Source organism: Nuphar pumila, chromosome 16, assembly GCF_984573655.1.
Source record: "Nuphar pumila chromosome 16, dmNupPumi1.hap1.1, whole genome shotgun sequence".
NCBI classification, from domain to species: Eukaryota; Viridiplantae; Streptophyta; class Magnoliopsida; order Nymphaeales; family Nymphaeaceae; genus Nuphar; species Nuphar pumila.
This window is the reverse complement of record NC_143264.1, coordinates 60,100,718-60,120,523: the sequence shown is the minus strand read 5'-3', so window position 1 is coordinate 60,120,523 and position 19,806 is coordinate 60,100,718. Positions and strand designations below refer to the sequence as shown.

General features: G+C 38.6%; 1 protein-coding gene across 1 annotated transcript; it reads right to left on the bottom strand.

Annotated features, from left to right (window-relative positions):
• Positions 1-13,820: 13,820 nt before the first annotated feature.
• LOC149813304 (putative CoA ligase CCL9) lies at positions 13,821-16,913 on the bottom strand. The gene is made up of 4 exons (XM_089991263.1): positions 16,485-16,913; positions 14,723-15,779; positions 14,505-14,608; positions 13,821-14,280 (listed from the first exon to the last, which is right to left on the bottom strand). Exons 1-4 carry the CDS (start codon positions 16,704-16,706, stop codon positions 14,062-14,064), a joined length of 1,602 nt encoding a protein of 533 aa, XP_089847389.1. The 5' UTR covers positions 16,707-16,913; the 3' UTR covers positions 13,821-14,061.
• Positions 16,914-19,806: the final 2,893 nt, after the last annotated feature.

Sequence of the window (19,806 nt, the reverse complement as noted above, 5' to 3'; positions counted from 1 at the left end):
TCGCTCTATCTGGAAAGTTGCCACAAACTGTCAAGAGAGTCTGGAGCCACCCATAGGTTGGGAGATAACCGGGGGGGGGGGGGGGGGGGGGGTCGTTGGCCTCCCCTGGCCAGAGGCACCCTGGCTATTGGCCGTTGGTGCCTCCTGCGCACCTCCTCCCCCCGACCCTCCTTCCTCCCCTCCCCTGGCCTTCCTTTCCCTCTCCCTTTTCATGTTTGCCACTCTACCACCTTCTGCCACCCCTTCTTCTTGTTCCCTATCTCATTGGACCGCTGACGTCGAGCGCTCCACCGACCGTTGGTCCTTCCCCTTCTTCCTCTGTCCATTTTTCCCTCTCGACGACCCCTTCTTCCTCTCGTTCCCCGTATTACCCGACCGCTGCCAGCGTCGAGGAACACACCGGGAACCACCCACCAGTGCTTTCTGATCAGCAAAGTGGCTGGCCGGAGGCCAGATGCCCCTCCCTTGCTCCGACACAGTTGGTGCCAAGGGGAAGCAAACCCTTACCCTAACTCGGGTGGGAAGCCCCCAACAAGGAACCAGTTTTCATTCGAACTGGTTCCCTCATGTGATTCATTCTGGGGTCAGTTTAGGTGCCCGAACCCGATTATTGCAGGTCTGAACTCAATTTTGGTTTGAAACCCATCATTTTTTATCGGGACTGATCTGATTTTTAGTTCGGATTCACCCCAACCCGGTTATCTTGGTCCCATTGCATTAAGTCCAACCCAAGCCCGACCTTATAGGACCCAGACCCAGCTCCAGTCATGTTTTGGTCTAGGTCTTGACTAGACCCATACACCTTTTGAATGTGAATTGGATTTAAACCATGCCCATGTACCCCAAGATCCAAACAATAATCCAACCCATCCTTACCTGGGTCTGATGAATAGCCTAATACTGAATCCGGTCATGATTCAATCGGATTTTAACCAAGCCCAATATTATCCAGACCTGAACCCTAACCCAATCCAAGACCCACAACAAAACCAAACTCAAACTCCATCCAACCACCCAAAACATGTCCCAAGATTGGCCTTTACCGAGATTCAACACTAGCATACCAACACATGCATGTTCAAAGTAGAGTTTTCAGGGTTTTATGACCCATTGAATGCAAAGATATTCTTTGATTGGATCTATGAAGTGTTATCATACTTCGAGTACCATCACATTTCCAAGCATCAGAGAGTTCCATTGGCAGCAATACAACTCCTAGACTCAACTCAAGTATGGTGGGATGAGTTGCATAAAGATCGTGAGAACCAAGGTTTCTAAAAAGTTCACATGAGAGGAGATGCAACATTTGATGCAAATTAGGTTTGTTCCTTCTGATTATGCCCAAAAAGCCTTAAAAATAGTATATCAAAGAGTGCTCACCTATTCCCAAACCCATTAAACAGAGCCAAGTAATTGAAACTGATTTAAAATCAAATCCAAATAGATATCCATTAGAGCCTATCAGAAATGAGCAATCATTTGAATCCATTCAAGAGTCCATCTTAAAACACATTAAGTCCACTTTTAAAGACATGTATCCAATTAAAGAGGACTTGGATCTAAATTCTTATCCTGAATCCAAATATCTTATATTTGATCCTCTTAAACTCATTTTGAGCTTAAATCCAAGTTCATTAGATCCAATCTTAAGTAGACCTCCCAAGATTTACCCATATCTAAACTTATTTTAGGGGATACATTAAAACCCACCAGAGATCCCATAGAACCAACCCTATACCCACATGACCCAATCCATAATGACCTTCTGCTTACCCTACCCATACCTAAATATATTTAAGACCCAAATTATATTACCCAAACCCAAGGTTGTCTTGTATCCCTCTTTCACAACCCAAACCCATTTAAGACATTGAACTTGCTTAAATCAGATTAGTATAAGCTTCCACAAACCACTATGGATGAAGTTCTTTCAGAGTGAGTCCACATTTTGTCTCAGTAATCTGCTTGTAACGGTCCAAATGATTTTAAACCAAAAATATCAAGAAATTATATATATATATATAAGGTTGAATCTATTCTTCTTTTTTGTCTAAAATATAATAATATAACGGTCTCATCAACAGAATCATTCTAACCGTACCAAGTACTAGACGGCCAGCCTGAGCGCAAGCGTGTCTTAGCCTCCTAGTACCAGATCCAGTACGAAACCATTCATTAATGAATCCAATTGAACCATTACATAAAAGAAATTATTAATATACCAAGTTTTTCATCATTGGCTTACCTTAATCAAATCAAGTTCTAGGGAGTCAGCCTGCACATGCACTAAGATTTAGTAGCTCCATAGAATAAGGTTCGAAGTTAAAGCATCTAAATGATAAAATCCTTATATTATTATTAGGTGAGTAAACACAGTGAAAAAATATTGATTTTTGAAATTAGTTTTATAAACTGATTTCTTGGTTAAATCTCTGAACACATTACATTAAGAGAAATACTACTATCACATCCAAGAATAAAAGTTGACCTTGCATATAAAGTAATTGAAATTCAAAATTTAACTCATAATCAAATGTCCAATTAAATAGTCCTTTAAAAATTAATAAATTATTCAAATTTAAATAAAAGAAGTCCTTGGGATCATTGAAAACATCAGTGTGCACAACCCCCTTCAACTTTCTATACTCGCTCTAACCATCACATATCTCCTGAAAAATATTTTATTTTGAAAGAATGAGACTTTGAAATGTTCTAGTAAAACTCACATAGCTAATGCAATGTACAATATATAAAGCTTGCATGATATAAGTATCTGAGAATTTGCAACAACAACAGGGCAGATATAAATTTTCTACAGACTATTCATGCATCCAAAATTCATATGCAAGTATGAAAATAATATTCTTAAGCATGCTACTATCAATTCCAGATGAGAACAAGATATATATTAATGAACATGAATTTACCAACTTTCAGGATTAAGAATAGTTTGTAGTAATATAAGGTAAAGTAAAGCAAAGTACAATACAGTAATGTAAGCAAGTAATTTATGTTTAACCTTGATTTTTTGATATACTTGGGTATGATGTAGACCAACCTGAAACAGGCTAACTAGCTTGGATGTTTATTATCCTATGTATTTTATTATGCCCGAGTAGCTCCCTGAGTCGTATCCCTCAAGGACAGAGCCTAAAATTGTGAGAGAAAACATCTGCTTTGAAAGAACTCTACTCAGAGGTATGACACCTGCATTACAACAATGATTATGATTACTCACTTCTGAAAGTATAATCTATATGTATTCAAGACATACAAGTCATCATATATATATATATATATATATATATATACCTCTAAGATATTTAGATCATTGCATCATTTTTATATGCATTCATAATTCTTATAAACAATAGGTCAAATCATATTTGGCCATCCAGTGTGAAACACACACATGCTTTTTAGTAAATCAATTAGATATTTATGATACACATCAATCATGATACACAAGTGTGATATATTAACTCAGACAATCATAATATAATCATTTACGATAAAACTATATATGCATGATTTGTCATTCACCTAATAAGTCAACTTAGTCATTTGTAGGCGTGATGTGTTATTCATCTATACGCTAATGTAAGCATCACAATCATAACCTCATCAAGATGTATCAATAAGAATCTGATTCTCACATCTGAGTTCAGTATATAATCATGCTACAACAGAAAAGCCAAATCTATAGATTCATAATTGGAGATTTCCACTCACTTAAAAAATCATCATAATATCATAATATTTCATTTAATCATATAAATATTCACAAGATCCATGCTGGATCGCCTGGTATGTGAAATGTATAACCTCACAAGGAGTTACCGCTCTAGACGGATGATCTGCCTAGTCTTAGACAATGCACTTTCTCACAGGAATATACTATTTTCATGAGCTACCTAATGCACTTTCTCACATAGACTTACCGCTCGAGCCAGATTATATGATCTGGTCATACACACCCTCATAGAGAATCTTTTGAGAACAATTCCTCAATAAGTATCATATCCAATAAAAACTATTGTCATACATGAATCAATATAATTGACCACTCATAGGGTCGATAGCCATCAATACAAGCACAAGCATGTATAAAATCAATAAGCATCATATCATACGTTCATACCTGATTCAACCCTAGTTAAAAGGTTGTTCAAGGTGGTTTGTGTCAAGGTTATTGAGCTCACTCAGTGCAGGGCATGGTCTAATCATTTACAAGAAGGCAAAAGCTTGGTTGTATCCTAGGAGCGTAGTTGCACGAATACTGATTGCACCGAAAACTTGATCTTAAGTGTGGCAACTATTGCTTGAAAGACACCTCGTTTACAGGTGCCTCTGAGCTCACTGGTTCAATCTCAATTGCCTAACCCACTAAGTAAGGTAAAAATTTCAACAATTTTTAAGCGATAGTTCTGCAAATGGTGACTGTGAAGGTAGAAAAGCAGGAGTTGCCCAAATTATCCCAATTCGATATCAACAATTTTAAACGATGGCAATACAAGGTGCTTATCTTCCTCATGATTACAAAAGTGACATACGTGCTAATGAGGGACTATCCAGAAGAATGAAACCATTGCTGAAAATTGCAAGAGACTAAAGTAGAAACAAGATGACTTCGTGTGTTACAGACATATACTGAATGCAGTCTTCGACACTCTGTTTGACCTCTACTCAGAAGTTAGTACAACAAAGAAGTTGTGGGAAGCCCTTTAAAGCAAGTACAAAATAGAAGGTGCAGGAAATCATAAGTTTTTAGTTAACAAGTAGTGGATTTCAAATTCTTCGATGATAAGTCATTACTACCTAAAGTTCATGAGATATAGATCTTGGCTAATCATATTAAGTATGCGGGTATGAACCTTGATGAATAATTCCAGGTGACTGCAACCATTGAGAGATTTTCTCCATCCTAGAAAAATTATCAAAATGATTTGAAATATAAGAATAAAGAGTTTACCATAGAACAACTTCTTCAACATCTTAGAATCAAGAAGGAAGCTCGATCTAAATATGAGAAAGATGATATGAAAGAAGCTTGTGCTAATGTAAACATGGTTGAATACAATCCAAGGTTCAAACTCAAACTTAAGAACAAAAACAAAAAATCCAAATTCGATGCTAAAAGGAGAGATCATTTCTTGTTGTACTTATGAAAAAATGGGTCACTATACGAGAAAAAGCTGACACAGAAAAAAATCTCAAGAAAATAAATCTAATAAACCTGATGGTGACCTGGTGATTGTAGTTAGTGAGGTATTCATGATTAATTTAGATAAAGGGTGGTATGCGGATTCTGGATCAACGATCTACTCATGCAATGATATAAGTATGTTCAAAACATATGAAATCATGAAAAAATATCATATTATATATATGAGAGATAAACATGAAGCTAATGTTCATGAGAAAGATAATGTGAGACTTCATTTCACCTTCGGTAAATGTTAAACCCTCCAAAATGTGTATCATGTACCTAGCATCACAAAAAAACTTGTATCTACCTATTTGCTTACAACTTATGGTTTCAAAGTTGTAATAGAATCCAACAGTATTATACTATCGAAGAACCATAAGTTTGTAGGCAAAGGTTATGCCATTAATGAGTTGTTCAACTCAATTTAAGTAACAAAGTTGATTCTTCTTCTGTTTATATGCATGACTCATATGATTTATGAAATACTAGATTGGGACATGTAAATTATAAATTTTTGAGAATCTTAGGTAACTTAGAACTGATTTCTAAATGCAAAATTGAATATCTTAGAAAATGTGATGTTTGTATTCAATTAAAGTTTGCAAAAAAGTCATTTTAGAGTGATGAAAGAACTTTTAAATTATTAGATTTAATAAGTATTGATGTGTGTGATTTGAAAAATATGCTTTATTGATGATTTCATAAAATATGCCTATGTCTATCTCATGAAAATAAAAGATGAATTATTTAAAAAAATTAAGATTTTCAAAGTAGAGGTTGAAAGCATTCATAATTACAAAATAAAGTCTTTTAGATGTGATAGGGGTGATGAAAATCTTTCAAATGAGTCTATTGAATTTTATGAAATTCATAGAATACATAAACAAAATAATAGTCCATATACTCATCAACATAATGGTGTAGCTGAGCGTAAAAATAGGACTCTAATTGACATAGTTAATTCAATGTTTATCAGTTCTGATATAGATTATAAGTTGTGGGGTGATGCATTGCTTAGTTCATGTCATATCTTAAATAGAGTTTCATATTCTAAGTCAAACACTATACCTTATAAACTTTGAAAAGAAAAAAAATCAAATTTGAATTATTTAAAAGTTTGAGATTGTATTGATTATGTAAATCTTATTGAACCAAACTATGTCAAAAAACCAGAACATGTGTCTTCATTGGATATTCTCAAAATAGTAAGACATATGGATTTATGGATATTGAAACCAAAGTGATTTTAGAATCTATTCAAGCTAAATTTAAAAAAGATTTAACTTTAAAATCACTTGAAGCTCCAAAAGTTGTTGAAAATAATCAAAGGAAAAGAATTTATGAGTCTGAAAATCCTGAAATTCAAAAACATAAAAGATCAAGAGAAACAAAAGATTTTGGTCCTGATTTTCATCTTTATATGATAGATAGAGATCATGTTTATTTTTCAAAAGCTATGACATCTTCTGATGCTCTTTATTAGAAAGAATCTGTAGAGAGTGAATTAGATTTTATTATAGAAAATAAAACTTGGATTTTGGTTGATTTACCTCCTGGTTTTAAACCTTTGGGATGCAAATGAATTTTCAAAACAAAACTTTGAAGTGATGACTCTATTGAAAAATTTAAAGCTAGACTAATAGCTAATGGTTTCAAATAAAAACATGTAATTGATTATTTTGACACATATGCTCTTGTAAGTAGGATTGCATCTATTAGAATTATGGTTGCTTTAGCATCATTTTATAATTTTAAAATTTATCAAATGAATGTCAAAACTATTTTTTTTGAATGGTCTTAGAAGAAGAAATTTATATGAAGCAACCTGAAGGTTATATCACACCAGGTCAAGAAAATAAAGTTTGCAAACTGTTAAGGTTATTGTATGGTTTAAAACAATTGCCTAAACAATGGCATAAAAAATTTGATAAAGCAATAATTTCATATGGTTTTAGAATTCATAATTTTGATAAATACATATATAACAAAGTAGAAAATAGTCATGTTATAATTATTTGTTACTATGTGGATGATATGCTAATCATGAGTAATAATGTAGAATGCATAAATAATACCAAAAATTTTCTTTCATCTAAATTTGACATGAAAAACATGGGATTAATTGATGTTATACTTGGTATTAAATTGATTAGACATGAAAGTGATTATGTATTAACTCAATCGCACTACATTGAGAAAATATAATAATTATGATTGTTAACTCGTTGCTACTCTGATTAATTATAATGTTAAGCTATCGATTAACATTGGAATAAGTACATCTCAATTGGAGTATGCAAGTATCATTGGTAGTCTCATGTATGTTATGAATAAAACTAGACCAAATATAGCCAGCATGAGCAAGTTCAACCGATAAACGAGTAATCTAGGACAAAAGCATTGAGATGCAATATATTGAGTCTTGAAGTACTTAAGAGAAACTTTAGAATACAAACTCTTTTATGAAAGAGAACCTGCTATACTTGAAGGGTACAATGATGCAAACTGATTCCAATTAGTCATTATCTATAAGTGGTTGGATATTTACCCATAGATCTAGAAAAATTGCTTAAAGATCAAAAAAGCAAAATGTGATGACTCATTTTATAATGAAAACAATGTTGATAGCACTAGCATTAGCTAGTATGGAAGTTGAGTGACTAAAGAATCTCTTAATAGAGATATCTTTAAGAGATAAGCCAGTACCCAATAGCTATGTATTGTGATAGTCAAACAACTATATACAAAGTGGGAAGTAATATTTATGATGAAAAATCTAGACATATTAGTCTAAAGCATAATTATGTGAATAGTTTACTAAAAATAGATAGTATCAATTAAATATTTGAAATCTTGTCAAAACTTAGATGATTTATTGGTAAAGAAACTTTCTCGAGATATTGTATTTTAAGACAACAAGAGTAATGAGGTTAAAGTCTATAAAAGCAATCACCATTGATGGAAACCCAACCGCATGATAAGAGTCAAACTATGTCGAGTGATTCAACGAGAATAACAAGTCTCTGAATGATTGGATTGAGCACTTAATAATTTTTTCATTCTTGATGTCAAGTGCTCAAAATTTGTATAAGGAAGTTGAGTTCAAATTGAACTCTTAATAAGATTCGTAGGCCTTATGACTAGGGGTGTTTCAAATAGATTTACACACTTGATGGACTTACCTATGTGAGTGTGAAGATGGCGATCACCTTCTATGAATCTTTGACTTTGTATCTAGAGCACTCATAAAACTGTGATACAATACAAGACCCTTAATGTGTGGTTTTTATATATTGATAGACATACTATGACCACCTAAAGTGAAAGTGTGTGTTACGGTGTTTGGAAGGTCAATTAGGATTCTCAATTCAAATGTAACATTATTGATGTCCCATACTAGTAAAGACTAAGTAACACTAACATGGGGTTTAAACCCAAAAGTTACCTTCACCTATGCACTGAATCTTCGTGAACCTCTTTAGTCCTTTTCTCATAGTTTTGATCTAAGTGAGAGATTGTTGAATTTTGACTCAAAACTACCTAAGTTTACATTTTATTTTTACATTTTTTCTATGTATGTGGGTGTAGGGTTCCCTACAAAAGTTGTCCTATATTGAAAGTTGTAGGAACTTTCTTTGTCCTTATATAGGAGGCTTGTACCTTAGAGGGCATGGCCCTCAAGGGCATTAGATTTTAGGCTTGAACAAACATTGAAACTTGGATCACAAACAATATTTATATTTATATTTATATTTATATTTATATTTATATTTATATTTATATTTATATTTATATTTATATTTATATTTATATTTATATTTATATTTATATTTATATTTATTTTTATATTTATATTTATATTTATATTTATATTTATATTTGGGTTTGGGTTTGAGTTTGGGTTTGGACTTCAACCCGACTCAGCTATGTTCAGTTCGATCTAATTTGGCTAGGCTTTGACCATTTTGGCACTTGGATGGTTTTGATCCCAAGTCCATATATGTCTGTTGACCAAGCGATAATACTATGCATTTATCCTACCAAACCAACTTGCATGGCCATTAAGACCCAAACGTTACAAGATATGTCACCCATATCCCTGGATCGGTTGACTATTGACTCAATTAAGGTCGACCTTGGACCTTTCAGAGTCGTTTCTCTTCAGTTTTTGCACCCTCCTTAGGCTAGCCATTTTGGGCATTCATGGCTAGCCGTTTGGCCAACCATGGCCGATAATGGTTAGACATTTTGACTTATGACTCTTTAATGGGGGCTTGGGGGCTAGGAGCCTATATAAACCCAACTCTCCCTCTTCATTTCTCATCCCTCATACATCTTTCCACTCTACTTTGAACTCTGCTCTCTCGAGTTGAGAATTTTTTTCTCTCTCTAATTTTGGTGATTCTCTCTCCTAGGTTAGACCCAAATTCAGGTAGAGATTCAGATCTGGTTTAGCCTAGATCTAGCCCCGATTCAAATCTAGATGCAGTTGTGATTCAGATCCAAATCTGGTTCCAAATCAAATTATAAGATTTAGATCAGTTATAGTTTGTATCCTTATCTAGGATCTTGATCTGGTATAGTTTGGATCTGTATTCAAGATCCAAATCCATTATATTTTGAATTCATGTTGATCAGACTTATATACAGTTGTAGTTTAGATCCTGACCTAGTTATTGTTAGAATTCAAATCCAAACCTAAGATTCATACCCGATTCAACCTTAGTCAAGAGGTTGTTCAAGGTAGTCTGTGTTGAGGTTATTGGGCTCATCCAGTGCAGGGCATAGTTTGATCATTCACGAGAAGGTGAAAGTTTTGTTGTATTGTGGGAGCGTAGTTGCACGAATACTCGTTGCATCGAGGACTTGATCCTAAGTGGGACAACTATCGCTTGAAAGACAATACGTTTTTATACATGCCTCTGAGGTTCAATCTCAATTTCAACAATTTGAACATTTAAAAAAAAATAAACAAATGCTAACTCATTTTTTCTTAAGAAATAATGGTTAAAAATGTGTCATGATAAAATCTTATTTTTTTCATCAAAATTAACGGTGTGATATTTTTCAAAATTTTTTCTATATCTTGGCCCGTTTAGAATGGTGAACAAAATATCGCTTTTTTTGTGATGTTTTCAAAATATCACTAATATTTGTCACTATGCTTTCTACAGGATCAGTATGTCCCAACCAGAGCGGACCTGGGATTGGATCGGTTTGAAAAGCAAGACCTAGTCTATTTGTTCTCAAACAAGGTCCTGCCTGAAATCCTGACGGTAGTTTACACAATAGACGAGCACTGGGCATCTAAGCCCAGCCAAGTCAAAACAACGATAATGATGAATTGGATATAATGGGATGAACTAATCTAAGCAAATATATGGTCTAATCGAACCCATTTATCCTTTCCTCATGAAAACCCATAGGATCTACCTGATTTCAACAGATCCGGGTCTGCGAGAGCGGTACCAAATCGAGGCAAACTCTGAATACTAGATATATGACCCAAAACATGTACTCCAACCACAATTGGATCCGGTAATTCCATGCATATTTGAGTAGGGTGCAGCTCGGTAACCAGGCCCACAATGTTCAAAAACTGAATGCACTATGCGCTCAATCATGATCCGATCCGTTTTCTTCCCTAGTGAAGCATCGTCCGCAAGTGTGCCAGCCCTGATTGGTGCCTTGGTGGTTGGTGGCGGTGCACGGTACGTCAGGCTACATGCGGTGTCCTCTACAGCAACGCAACCCCACTGCAAACGGAAAGAAACAAAGTCGGTTGCAAAAGGGAACGCCAACGCTTTGCCACGCAAGTGCCTACGTCATACCACATTAAGATTGCCACGCATTCTGAGGAAGCTGCCCACGGGACCCACTTTTGCCATAAGATACGCCACGTTAGCATACTGGCGGTTGCTTTGGCCATAGTGGCTGACAGATGGCGGCGTGAAGTGTCCGACGTCAGCGCTTTCGTCGCCCGCGGGGCAATGATTTTTTCGTTTTGGAGAAACAAAATAAGAAATTCGAAAGGAAAAATGACTATTGCAACCTTATAGTTTTCAAAGCCGAGCAGATTTATAAATCACGATTTAATGAAGAACTTGCAAACCAAGTTTGACCGACTTTTGTCCCAATTAATCACGGCTTACCCGGGAAGGCATATTTGGTTAACCCCATGAGAATCACTCTCCTCATTTGGCTCCATTTTCTCATGGCCAGCCAAACATGAGAAAATAAGTCCATGTCACATCGCGGCCCCTAATGTAGGGCCTTGTTTGGAATCTGGTTCCACTTGTACTGGGCTACAGTACAGTGGGATGGTTTTGTGTTGAGCCAAGGTGGGTGAGATTACTCAATCTCACCACCCAAAACTCACCCCTCTGGGTCCCACTTGTAATGAGCTACAGTACAGTGGGATGGTTCTGTGGTTGTAAAGGCTGGGTGAGATTGCTAATCTCACCTGACAGGATCCCTAAAAAAAATATGTGCTCTGCGTTCGACTCTCTCTCTCAAGGTTTTGTTGAGCATTTATAAGCTTCAATTGGTACAACCAATTCTACCATACACCCACAGGGACGTTTCTTTCTCTCTCCCTTTCCTTTGCTTTTCATTTAAAGTACCAACTTGAAAATGGCAAATCAAGTTTATCCATCTCATTTTCCTGCTTTTCATTTAAAGCTCTCTCTCTCGCTCAACCGTATTTATGGATTACTTTATAACAATGCATTAACCTTTTAGGGGTTCAAAATGAATTGAATCCAAATTAGACCATACAGTATCCGATTCTGAATCCAAAATGATAAATTAAACGTGAGTTGGAAAGCCCATCCAAGGAGGTAAGATTGAAGCTGGATGTAATATATATATATATATATAGTTAAATTGGATATGATGAAAAAAACAAAGGCAAACCACCTAAGTGCAAAGAAATGCAACCCTATTGGATTTTATACAAATCCAAGTTAGATATCACTAAAAATAATGATTTGAATCTGATCCAAACCCAATAATAATTTATTTGTGGTCGCAAATCTCAATCTCATATCAATGTAATTTCAGGGTCTGCTTGGAATCCCGGCTTTGGGATGAGAAGTGAGGTCCTTTCTCTTTTGTATTTATGCTAAATCATGGATTTGGCAGCTGCCACTTCTTCAAATGCATAAACTCCATAAACGCCCATTCCAGTTACAGATTCCAAATACCTTCTTAAATCTTACTTTGAAGATTTGCATTTGGGGATGTCGTCATATATATATATATATATGAGAACTTAACATGTTAGGCCATCTTTGCTCATTCTGCCCCCGTTAGGTCCCATAGTTTGAAGTGTTTTATTATAGATTTGAACTGTTAGATGTGTTTAACAAAATTGACTCTTGAATCATGTTTTTTGGACGAAAAAACATGTTTGTATATATATAGAGAGAGAGAGAGAGAGAGAGAGAGAGAGAGAGAGCATATTAAGCCCCATTTCTGCCCCCGTAGTTCTTAAGTGTTTTATGATAGATCTAAACCATTAGATGTATTTAGCATGCTCGATTTAGTAGGAATGGATCCTTAGATCATATTTTTTTGATGAAAAAACATATTTTTATGAGTAAAGAATAATGTATACCTTCATAGCCACTCATTTTGATCATTGGAAAAAACCTGTTTTCATGTTAGATTCCGGTGATCCAAAAGCCGGTTCCCTATAAACAAAACCTATAGATCACATCTATGGTGTTAGACGAGAAAAAAATAAACAAAAATATGCTTTTATATTTGTGGGCAGAACCAGTACATTATATATATATATATATATATATATGACGTTGATATGTATTTGTACACACTCGGAGTTTAGATTCCCGGTTCCCCTGTTTCAAGCCCCTACGTTCTTCTTGTCTTTTCTCCTTATATGTTTGTGGCAACCAAGAATACCACTTGCATCCAGTTCACCTCTCGTCTTCTCCCCTTTATATGTCTGGGACAATGAAGAATCCCACTTGCATCCAGTTCACTAGAAGAAGGGAATGTTGCCGAAGAAGTGCTGCATGGAGGAGCAGCCATCGGAAACTCAAAAGCTCTGCCAGAATTTCAGATACATTTTTTCTATTTGTTTTTGGGGTACTGCAAGCTTGCAACCACCAGGAAGCTGTTGAGGCAAGGTAAAGCTCGCCCAAAATGTTATTTCTGCGAGCTCGTTGCTCCTCTGAACCCCTTCCTTGCCAGACAAACAGGCGGTGACGGATGAGGTTTTTTTTTTTTTTCGTTTTTATGGGTTGCAAGCCACAAAAAAACAAAAATAAATGTGAGGTTGTGGAGCTCGCCGGAATACCACCTACCGCAAGCTCTGATGTCTTCTCTGCTACCAAACAAGGTGCCTAATGTTTGACCACAGCTTTATGTTTAGCTGCCTGAATTTTCAAGTATGTAGGATAGAATCTACCTTTTCAAGAAACTTGCTCAGTTGGTAAGAGTATTCTTTAAAATGGCGCATTTAGTCTTACCCTCTCTTTAATTTAAATTAATTTTTTTAGTGACCCCCTCTTTAAATTATTGAATGGTACTTGATAGCAACTTTTGTGGCAGCAATTAAGAGAGAGAGAGAGAGAGTCTAATAATAACATAAGATGGAATTAAATTTAATAAACAAACTGGAGGTAACAGATGTACACAAATGACAACACAAACACTTCCCCTGTAAAAACTAAAATTTTAGTCACGGGGAGAAGAAAAGGGAAAAGGAACAGGGCTACTTCAATATTACTCTACCCTATCTTGTAACATACAGACATTGACTGTACTCTTACGTCTTTCCTTGGGGTTCTGTTTCCTGGGTTTTATTATCTTCTCTTAAAACCCTTCTAGGCACCGAATTTGGGCACCTTAGCAGCGGAGACCTTGGCCAGGAAGTGCTCGGCCACCAGTCTTCTCTGAATCTTTCCGGTGGCCGTCTTCGGCAACGAGTCGTCAACGAAGACCCTCTTGGGCACCTTGAAGCTCGCCAAGTTCCTCTTGCAGAAGCGCAAGAACTCCTCCTCCTCGATCGTCGCTCCTTCCCTCGGCACAACGGCGCAATTGATCTGCAACCCCCAATTTCAGAAGACCACGTTAGTCAAAAGCCGACCCGGCGAACTGAACCCAGTTAGACAGTGGATCTTCCGGTAGGGTGACCGAACCATAAAAGACCATCCAAGTCAACATTGGCTTAGTTGACTGATTGTTGAGCGTCCAAACGCCTTTTCAGACCATGAAAGGACGTCTGATCATATGGGCAAACGAATGGGTAAAAGGTAAAAAGCCTCACCTCCTCGCCGTATTTATCGTCGGGAACACCGAAGGCCACCGCCTGAGCCACATCTGGGTGCGACAGCAAAACCGAGTCCACCTCAATGGGCGATATCTTCTCCCCTGCACCAAAGCGGATCACCATCAGAAAACGAAACAACAAGGGGAAAAGAAAACTCAAATCTCAGAAAGCAAAAAACCAGGACTCCCTGGAGTTGGACGGAGAGGAAAACCCACCTCCACGGTTGATGAGCTCCTTGATTCGGCCGACTAGGTGAATATAGCCATCCGAGTCCACGTACCCGAGATCGCCCGTGTGGAACCAACCGAACCGGAAGGCCGCTTTGTTGGCCTCGGGGTTGTTCTTGTACCCCTTGGTGACGTTGGGCCCGCGGATGCACACCTCTCCGTTGGCGTTCGCCCTCTGAACCACCCCGTTCTGGTCGAGGACCGCCATCTCCTGACCCACCGGCAGGCCCACCGCGCCCGGCTTGTGCGGGCCGCAGTGCGGCAGCGGGTTGGATGCCATCAGGTGGGCGGCCTCCGTCATGGCGTAGGCCTCGAGCACGGGCGCACCGAAGGCCTCCTCCAGCCGCTCCAGCACGGCCGGCGCGAGCGAGGCGCTGCAGCTACGGATGAACCTCAGCTTCGGGTAGACGGGCTCGGGCTTGGCCGCGTGGCGGTCGAGGAGGATCTGGTGGATGGTGGGCACGGCGGTGTACCAGGTGGCTTCGTAGGCCCGCATGTCGGCCCAGAAGGTCGAGGCGGAGAAGCGGCCAGCTGCCGGGAGGACGATCGAGCCGCCGGCGGTGAGCGAGGACAGCAGGCCGGCGAGGAGGCCGTGGACGTGGAAGAGCGGGAGGACGAGGACGGTGGCGTCGGTGGGGGTGAGCTCGTAGACACCCGCGATGTTCTGGGTGGACGCGGCGAGGTTCTGCTGGGTCAGGGGGACGCCCTTGGGCCGGCTGGTGGTGCCGGAGGTGTGGAGGAAGAGCGCGACGTCGTCGGGATCGTTGACGACCGAGGATAGGGAGGAGTTCGGCTGGTGGCCGTCATCGGGGAGGTCTCCGGCGAGGTAGACGACGAAGTCGGAGGCGTCGATGCGGACGGCGGCGCGAGGGATACCTAGCTTGGCCGCCGCGGAGGTGGAGGGACCGGTGGCGTCACCGGCGGTGAGGAGGAGCCTCGACTCCGAGTCGGCGAGGTAGAACTCGAACTCGTCGGCGGTGTAGGCCGAGTTGAGCGGCGCAGCAGTGGCCCGAACTCGGATAACCGCCAGGAAGGCAACCACAAACTGCAATTAGAAAGCACAAAACTTGTTTTAGTTAATTAATCTTGATCACATTTACTAATCAAATTCTTTTTGGTCAAGCGGGATAACGGAACACGCGTGCGCGGAAAGAAAAGGTGTGAATAGGAATAAAAAACGGGTGTATTTTTGCAATTGCCACAGAACGAGTGGTAGTAGGGTCAAGGCGGACACATGCAAAGCTAATAAAAGAATTTTTTGTTTTTATGAAAGTTTCATAGCAGGCCCATCTCTTTATTATTTTTTCGATTCAGGTACCACCTTTCGGCCTATGTGACGAACACTTTTGTCGTCAACTGCAAGCGGCGTGTGCCAAGAAACGTAGGCCTGTATCAGGAGTTTCAGAAAACATGGGTCGTGTTTTTCGAATATCCAGGACGCTTAAAATGAAAATTTCCTTATTAAAAAGAGAAAACCCCTCATGGAAATCGCGTGGATTTCCTTATTAAAATTTCCTTATTAAAAAGATTGAAACATAAAGTTTCGTTCATGAATAAGACAAGATCTCAATATTTTCAAGAAAGAAAAACAAGACAAAAATGAAAATATCAAGAGGTCCAGAATCGCGAAATAAAGCAACAAAAAAAACGTCTGTTCCCGCTCGTACTTTCCCGTGATTAGACCACGAAATCGTGTAGGGCACGAATCGCAAAAAGTCACGAGAGAGAGAGAGAGAGCTAGGTGACTCACCTCGACGGTGTTGGGCAAGGTGAGGGCGACGACGTCGCCGGGACGGACGCCGAGGCGGAGGAGCCGATCGGCGGCCTGGTCGACGAACTCGTCAAGGCGGCCGTGGGTGAACTCGTACTTGCTGGAGAGGGCGATGGCTCTCCGGTCGGGAAATTCTCCGGCCGCCTTCTTCAGCAGGCCGGTGAGGGTCCTGTAGGACGAAACCGTAGCGTTCTCGGCCATTCCTTCCAAGATCACCACTAGCGATCAGTCCAAATCGAACCACCGAAAAAATCGCTTTTATTGGGATAACTCTAAAAACAGTTCGAGAAACGAACGAAGAAATGACAGATACAGGAATTTCCGAGAATCTCCTGAAAAAACAACAACTTCTCTGTTTTTTTTTTCCTCTTTTCCTTCTCTATCGAGGACGAAGAGGGGATGAGTTCCCCTTTGGCCACCCGCGGTGGTATTTATAGAGAGGCGGAGGGCCCCGAACCGTTGGCCTCCCTCGGTGGAGGCTCCACTGGGGGAAGGGTGAAGCCCATGCCACGTGGCATTCAAGGTCATAGTCTTTTAAACCTAGCTGCTTCCTGGATCCTCTTGGGCGCCTCATAGGTCGACACGCGATGCCAATTGGTCTCGCAGGCCCAGTTCGGGAAACTCATTAAAGTTCCAGGAAGGGGACGGGGATGGACTTCGACTGTAGCGGGTTTGACCTTTCGAGCCGGTTCGGTTCGGTTCGGATATCTGATCCGCCGTCGTCGATTCCATCCAGATTGAGCCGTGTTGGACGGACAATTTTAAGGGTGCGAACGGGTCTGATCATGTTTGATTCAAATTCAAGTCCTGATTGTATGTGATAGACCCGTTCAACTGGGTTTGGGATGGTTCTGAAATGTAAATGGTAACTTATGTGGTGTCAGAAGCCTTTTCACGACGGCACGTGGATATGCAGGCGTCAGCTTCCACGTACAAGTTGGATATAGATTTGGTAATTGTTTAAAATCACATAAAAACTATTATTTTAGTTTAAGTTCCCTTCAATTACTGGCCAAATGCCAGGTGCTTGCCCTGTCCATCACAAGTCGCTTCTAGATTGATTGAGTAGGGTGGAGAAGGTGCAATATGTGTCCAGTACCAGATATATCCCAATGTTAATATGAATTTTAAGTTATATATATATATATATATATAGAGAGAGAGAGAGAAAGAGAGAAGTGGTAATATGCCCGACCCCATCACCGGTACTCGATGAGATTTTTTTCTAAAATCTGACCTGACGGACGGATGTGTTCTGCATTATTTATTCACTAGAAAATGAAAAAATATTTTAAGATGTGTTCTACATGATTTATTCACTAGATATCCATTCTTGGACCACACAGTTTTAACAAATTGTAGTCTCTTCATTTTGGAATCTTAAACAAATCTATCCACGCATCAGAATCAAATGATCCAAGACAGGATTCCTATGAAAACAAACAAGTAGAACACATCTGTCACGTTAGAATTTTGACAAAACACCAATTTTTTTGAAAAAATCCATCTGGTATGGGTCAAGAATGGATGGAGTTGGGTAGATTCTTATTTTTTGGTATTTTTTTCATAGTTCTTATCCCATAAATATGCCGGGCATGGTTGATTTACAAGGAATCCATACTTGGATGATGTGTTTTGATGAAAAAATGATATTTAGAGCCTAAAAATTTTACAAAATTTTTAGACCGTTGATTTTTTGAACCTTATAAAAACCCACCCGTGTATCGGAATAGAACCTTTCAAGAGTTGATCTCTATAAAATCAAGTACATAGATCACATCTATACGGTCAAAATTTAAAAATAAAGTTTTATATATATATATATATATAGCGGTAGCTGCTAAATCGTTAACTGCTTTCTCAAAACAAACTTTGTTATGCCGTTGGATTTCATTTAGATCCAACGGCCAACATATCTTATACATAAACCCACAAATCCCAGCTTTTCCCCTTTCCCATCGCACTCCCTCTCTCTGCCCCTCCCTCTTAGAGCTCTCGTTCCCCAGCCGCACCGGACACCTCTCAACGTGAGTTCGATTCCGGATTACTTCTTTCTCTCTTTCGGTGATTTTTTAGGGTTTCGATTTTTTTCTGGTTTTTTTCTCCCTTTCACGAGTTAAAATAGTGTTGCATCTGATTGTTTTTCTCCATTTCATGATCACGGTAATTTTTTAGGGTTTCTATTTTTTTTTTTCTCCCTTTCACGAGTTAAAATAGTGTTGCATCTAATTATTTTTTTCTCCCTTACATGATCACGGTGATTTTTTAGGGTTTCTATTTTTTCTGTTTTTTTTTTCTCTCCCTTTCACGAGTTAAAATAGTGTTGCATCTAATTTTTTTTCTCCCTTACATGATCACGGTGATTTTTTAGGGTTTCTATTTTTTCTGTTTTTTTTTTCTCTCCCTTTCACGAGTTAAAATATTGTTGCATCTAATTTTTTTCGATTTTTTTATGGTTTGGTATTTGGGTCGGAAACCTGTTTTTCGATGCGTGATTGCAGCTATCTGCTAGTTTTTTGCTTGGAATTTGATAGCGTTTTTGGTTTTTTGGCGGTTGAGCTTCTAGGGGTTTGAATTTCTGTTTCTTTGGGAGTGTTAGTCTTCGTTCTTCCTTTGATTAATGCGGTCTAAATGAGTGTACACACTCATGCCATATGGTCGATCATGATCGGTTCTGGTTTTCCTGCAGCTAAAAAATCTCTCCCCCGTTGAAGTTGATCTTTAATTTTCAACAGCTTGGCTATGTTCTTTGGCTTTCGTATAATTTGTCATGTTCTTGGATCAAGGAGTAGCTTTTTTTTTTTAATCTGGGTCTTGTGTATGATCACTTCTAGAGAAAATCAAATTGCACGTTTAGCTATTTTCATCACTCTTCCAGAGAAAATCAAATTGGATCAGTGTGCATCATAGTTTTGGTTTTAGAAAAAAAATGAAATTTTACAAATAAATTGTACAAAGACCTCAAAACAGGTCATTTCCGTAACTAATTTCTATATACTTCAAAATATCACAGATTCCCACAATTTAATTTTTACAAAGACCTCAAAAAAGAGTCGTAAGTAATATAAACTCTACTTCATGTTCATCAACCCAAACAGAGCTCCTCCTTTTCCCATGTCTTGTCCTCTGTTGTTTTGTAGAACTCCAAAATTCTAATTTCTCTGCTCTCTCATTCAACTGCAATAAAACATAGATGGAAGATGAGAAAATTTGAATCAAAATTGGTTTTGTTTTTTTGAAAGGCAAGTTGGGGTTAAGAAGACCCCTACCATATATCTCTTAAGCCCCATGTGGCAGAGGG

Bases quoted from the DNA above. Each gene is read 5' to 3' on its own strand.
- LOC149813304 (XM_089991263.1), bottom strand. From the start codon at position 16,706: ATGGCCGAGAACGCTACGGTTTCGTCCTACAGGACCCTCACCGGCCTG. The intron at 15,780-16,484 runs GTGAGTCACCTA...TTCTAATTGCAG, and splicing joins CCTTGCCCAACACCGTCGAG to TTTGTGGTTGCCTTCCTGGC. The intron at 14,281-14,504 runs GTGAGGCTTTTT...TGGGGGTTGCAG, and splicing joins ACGATAAATACGGCGAGGAG to ATCAATTGCGCCGTTGTGCC.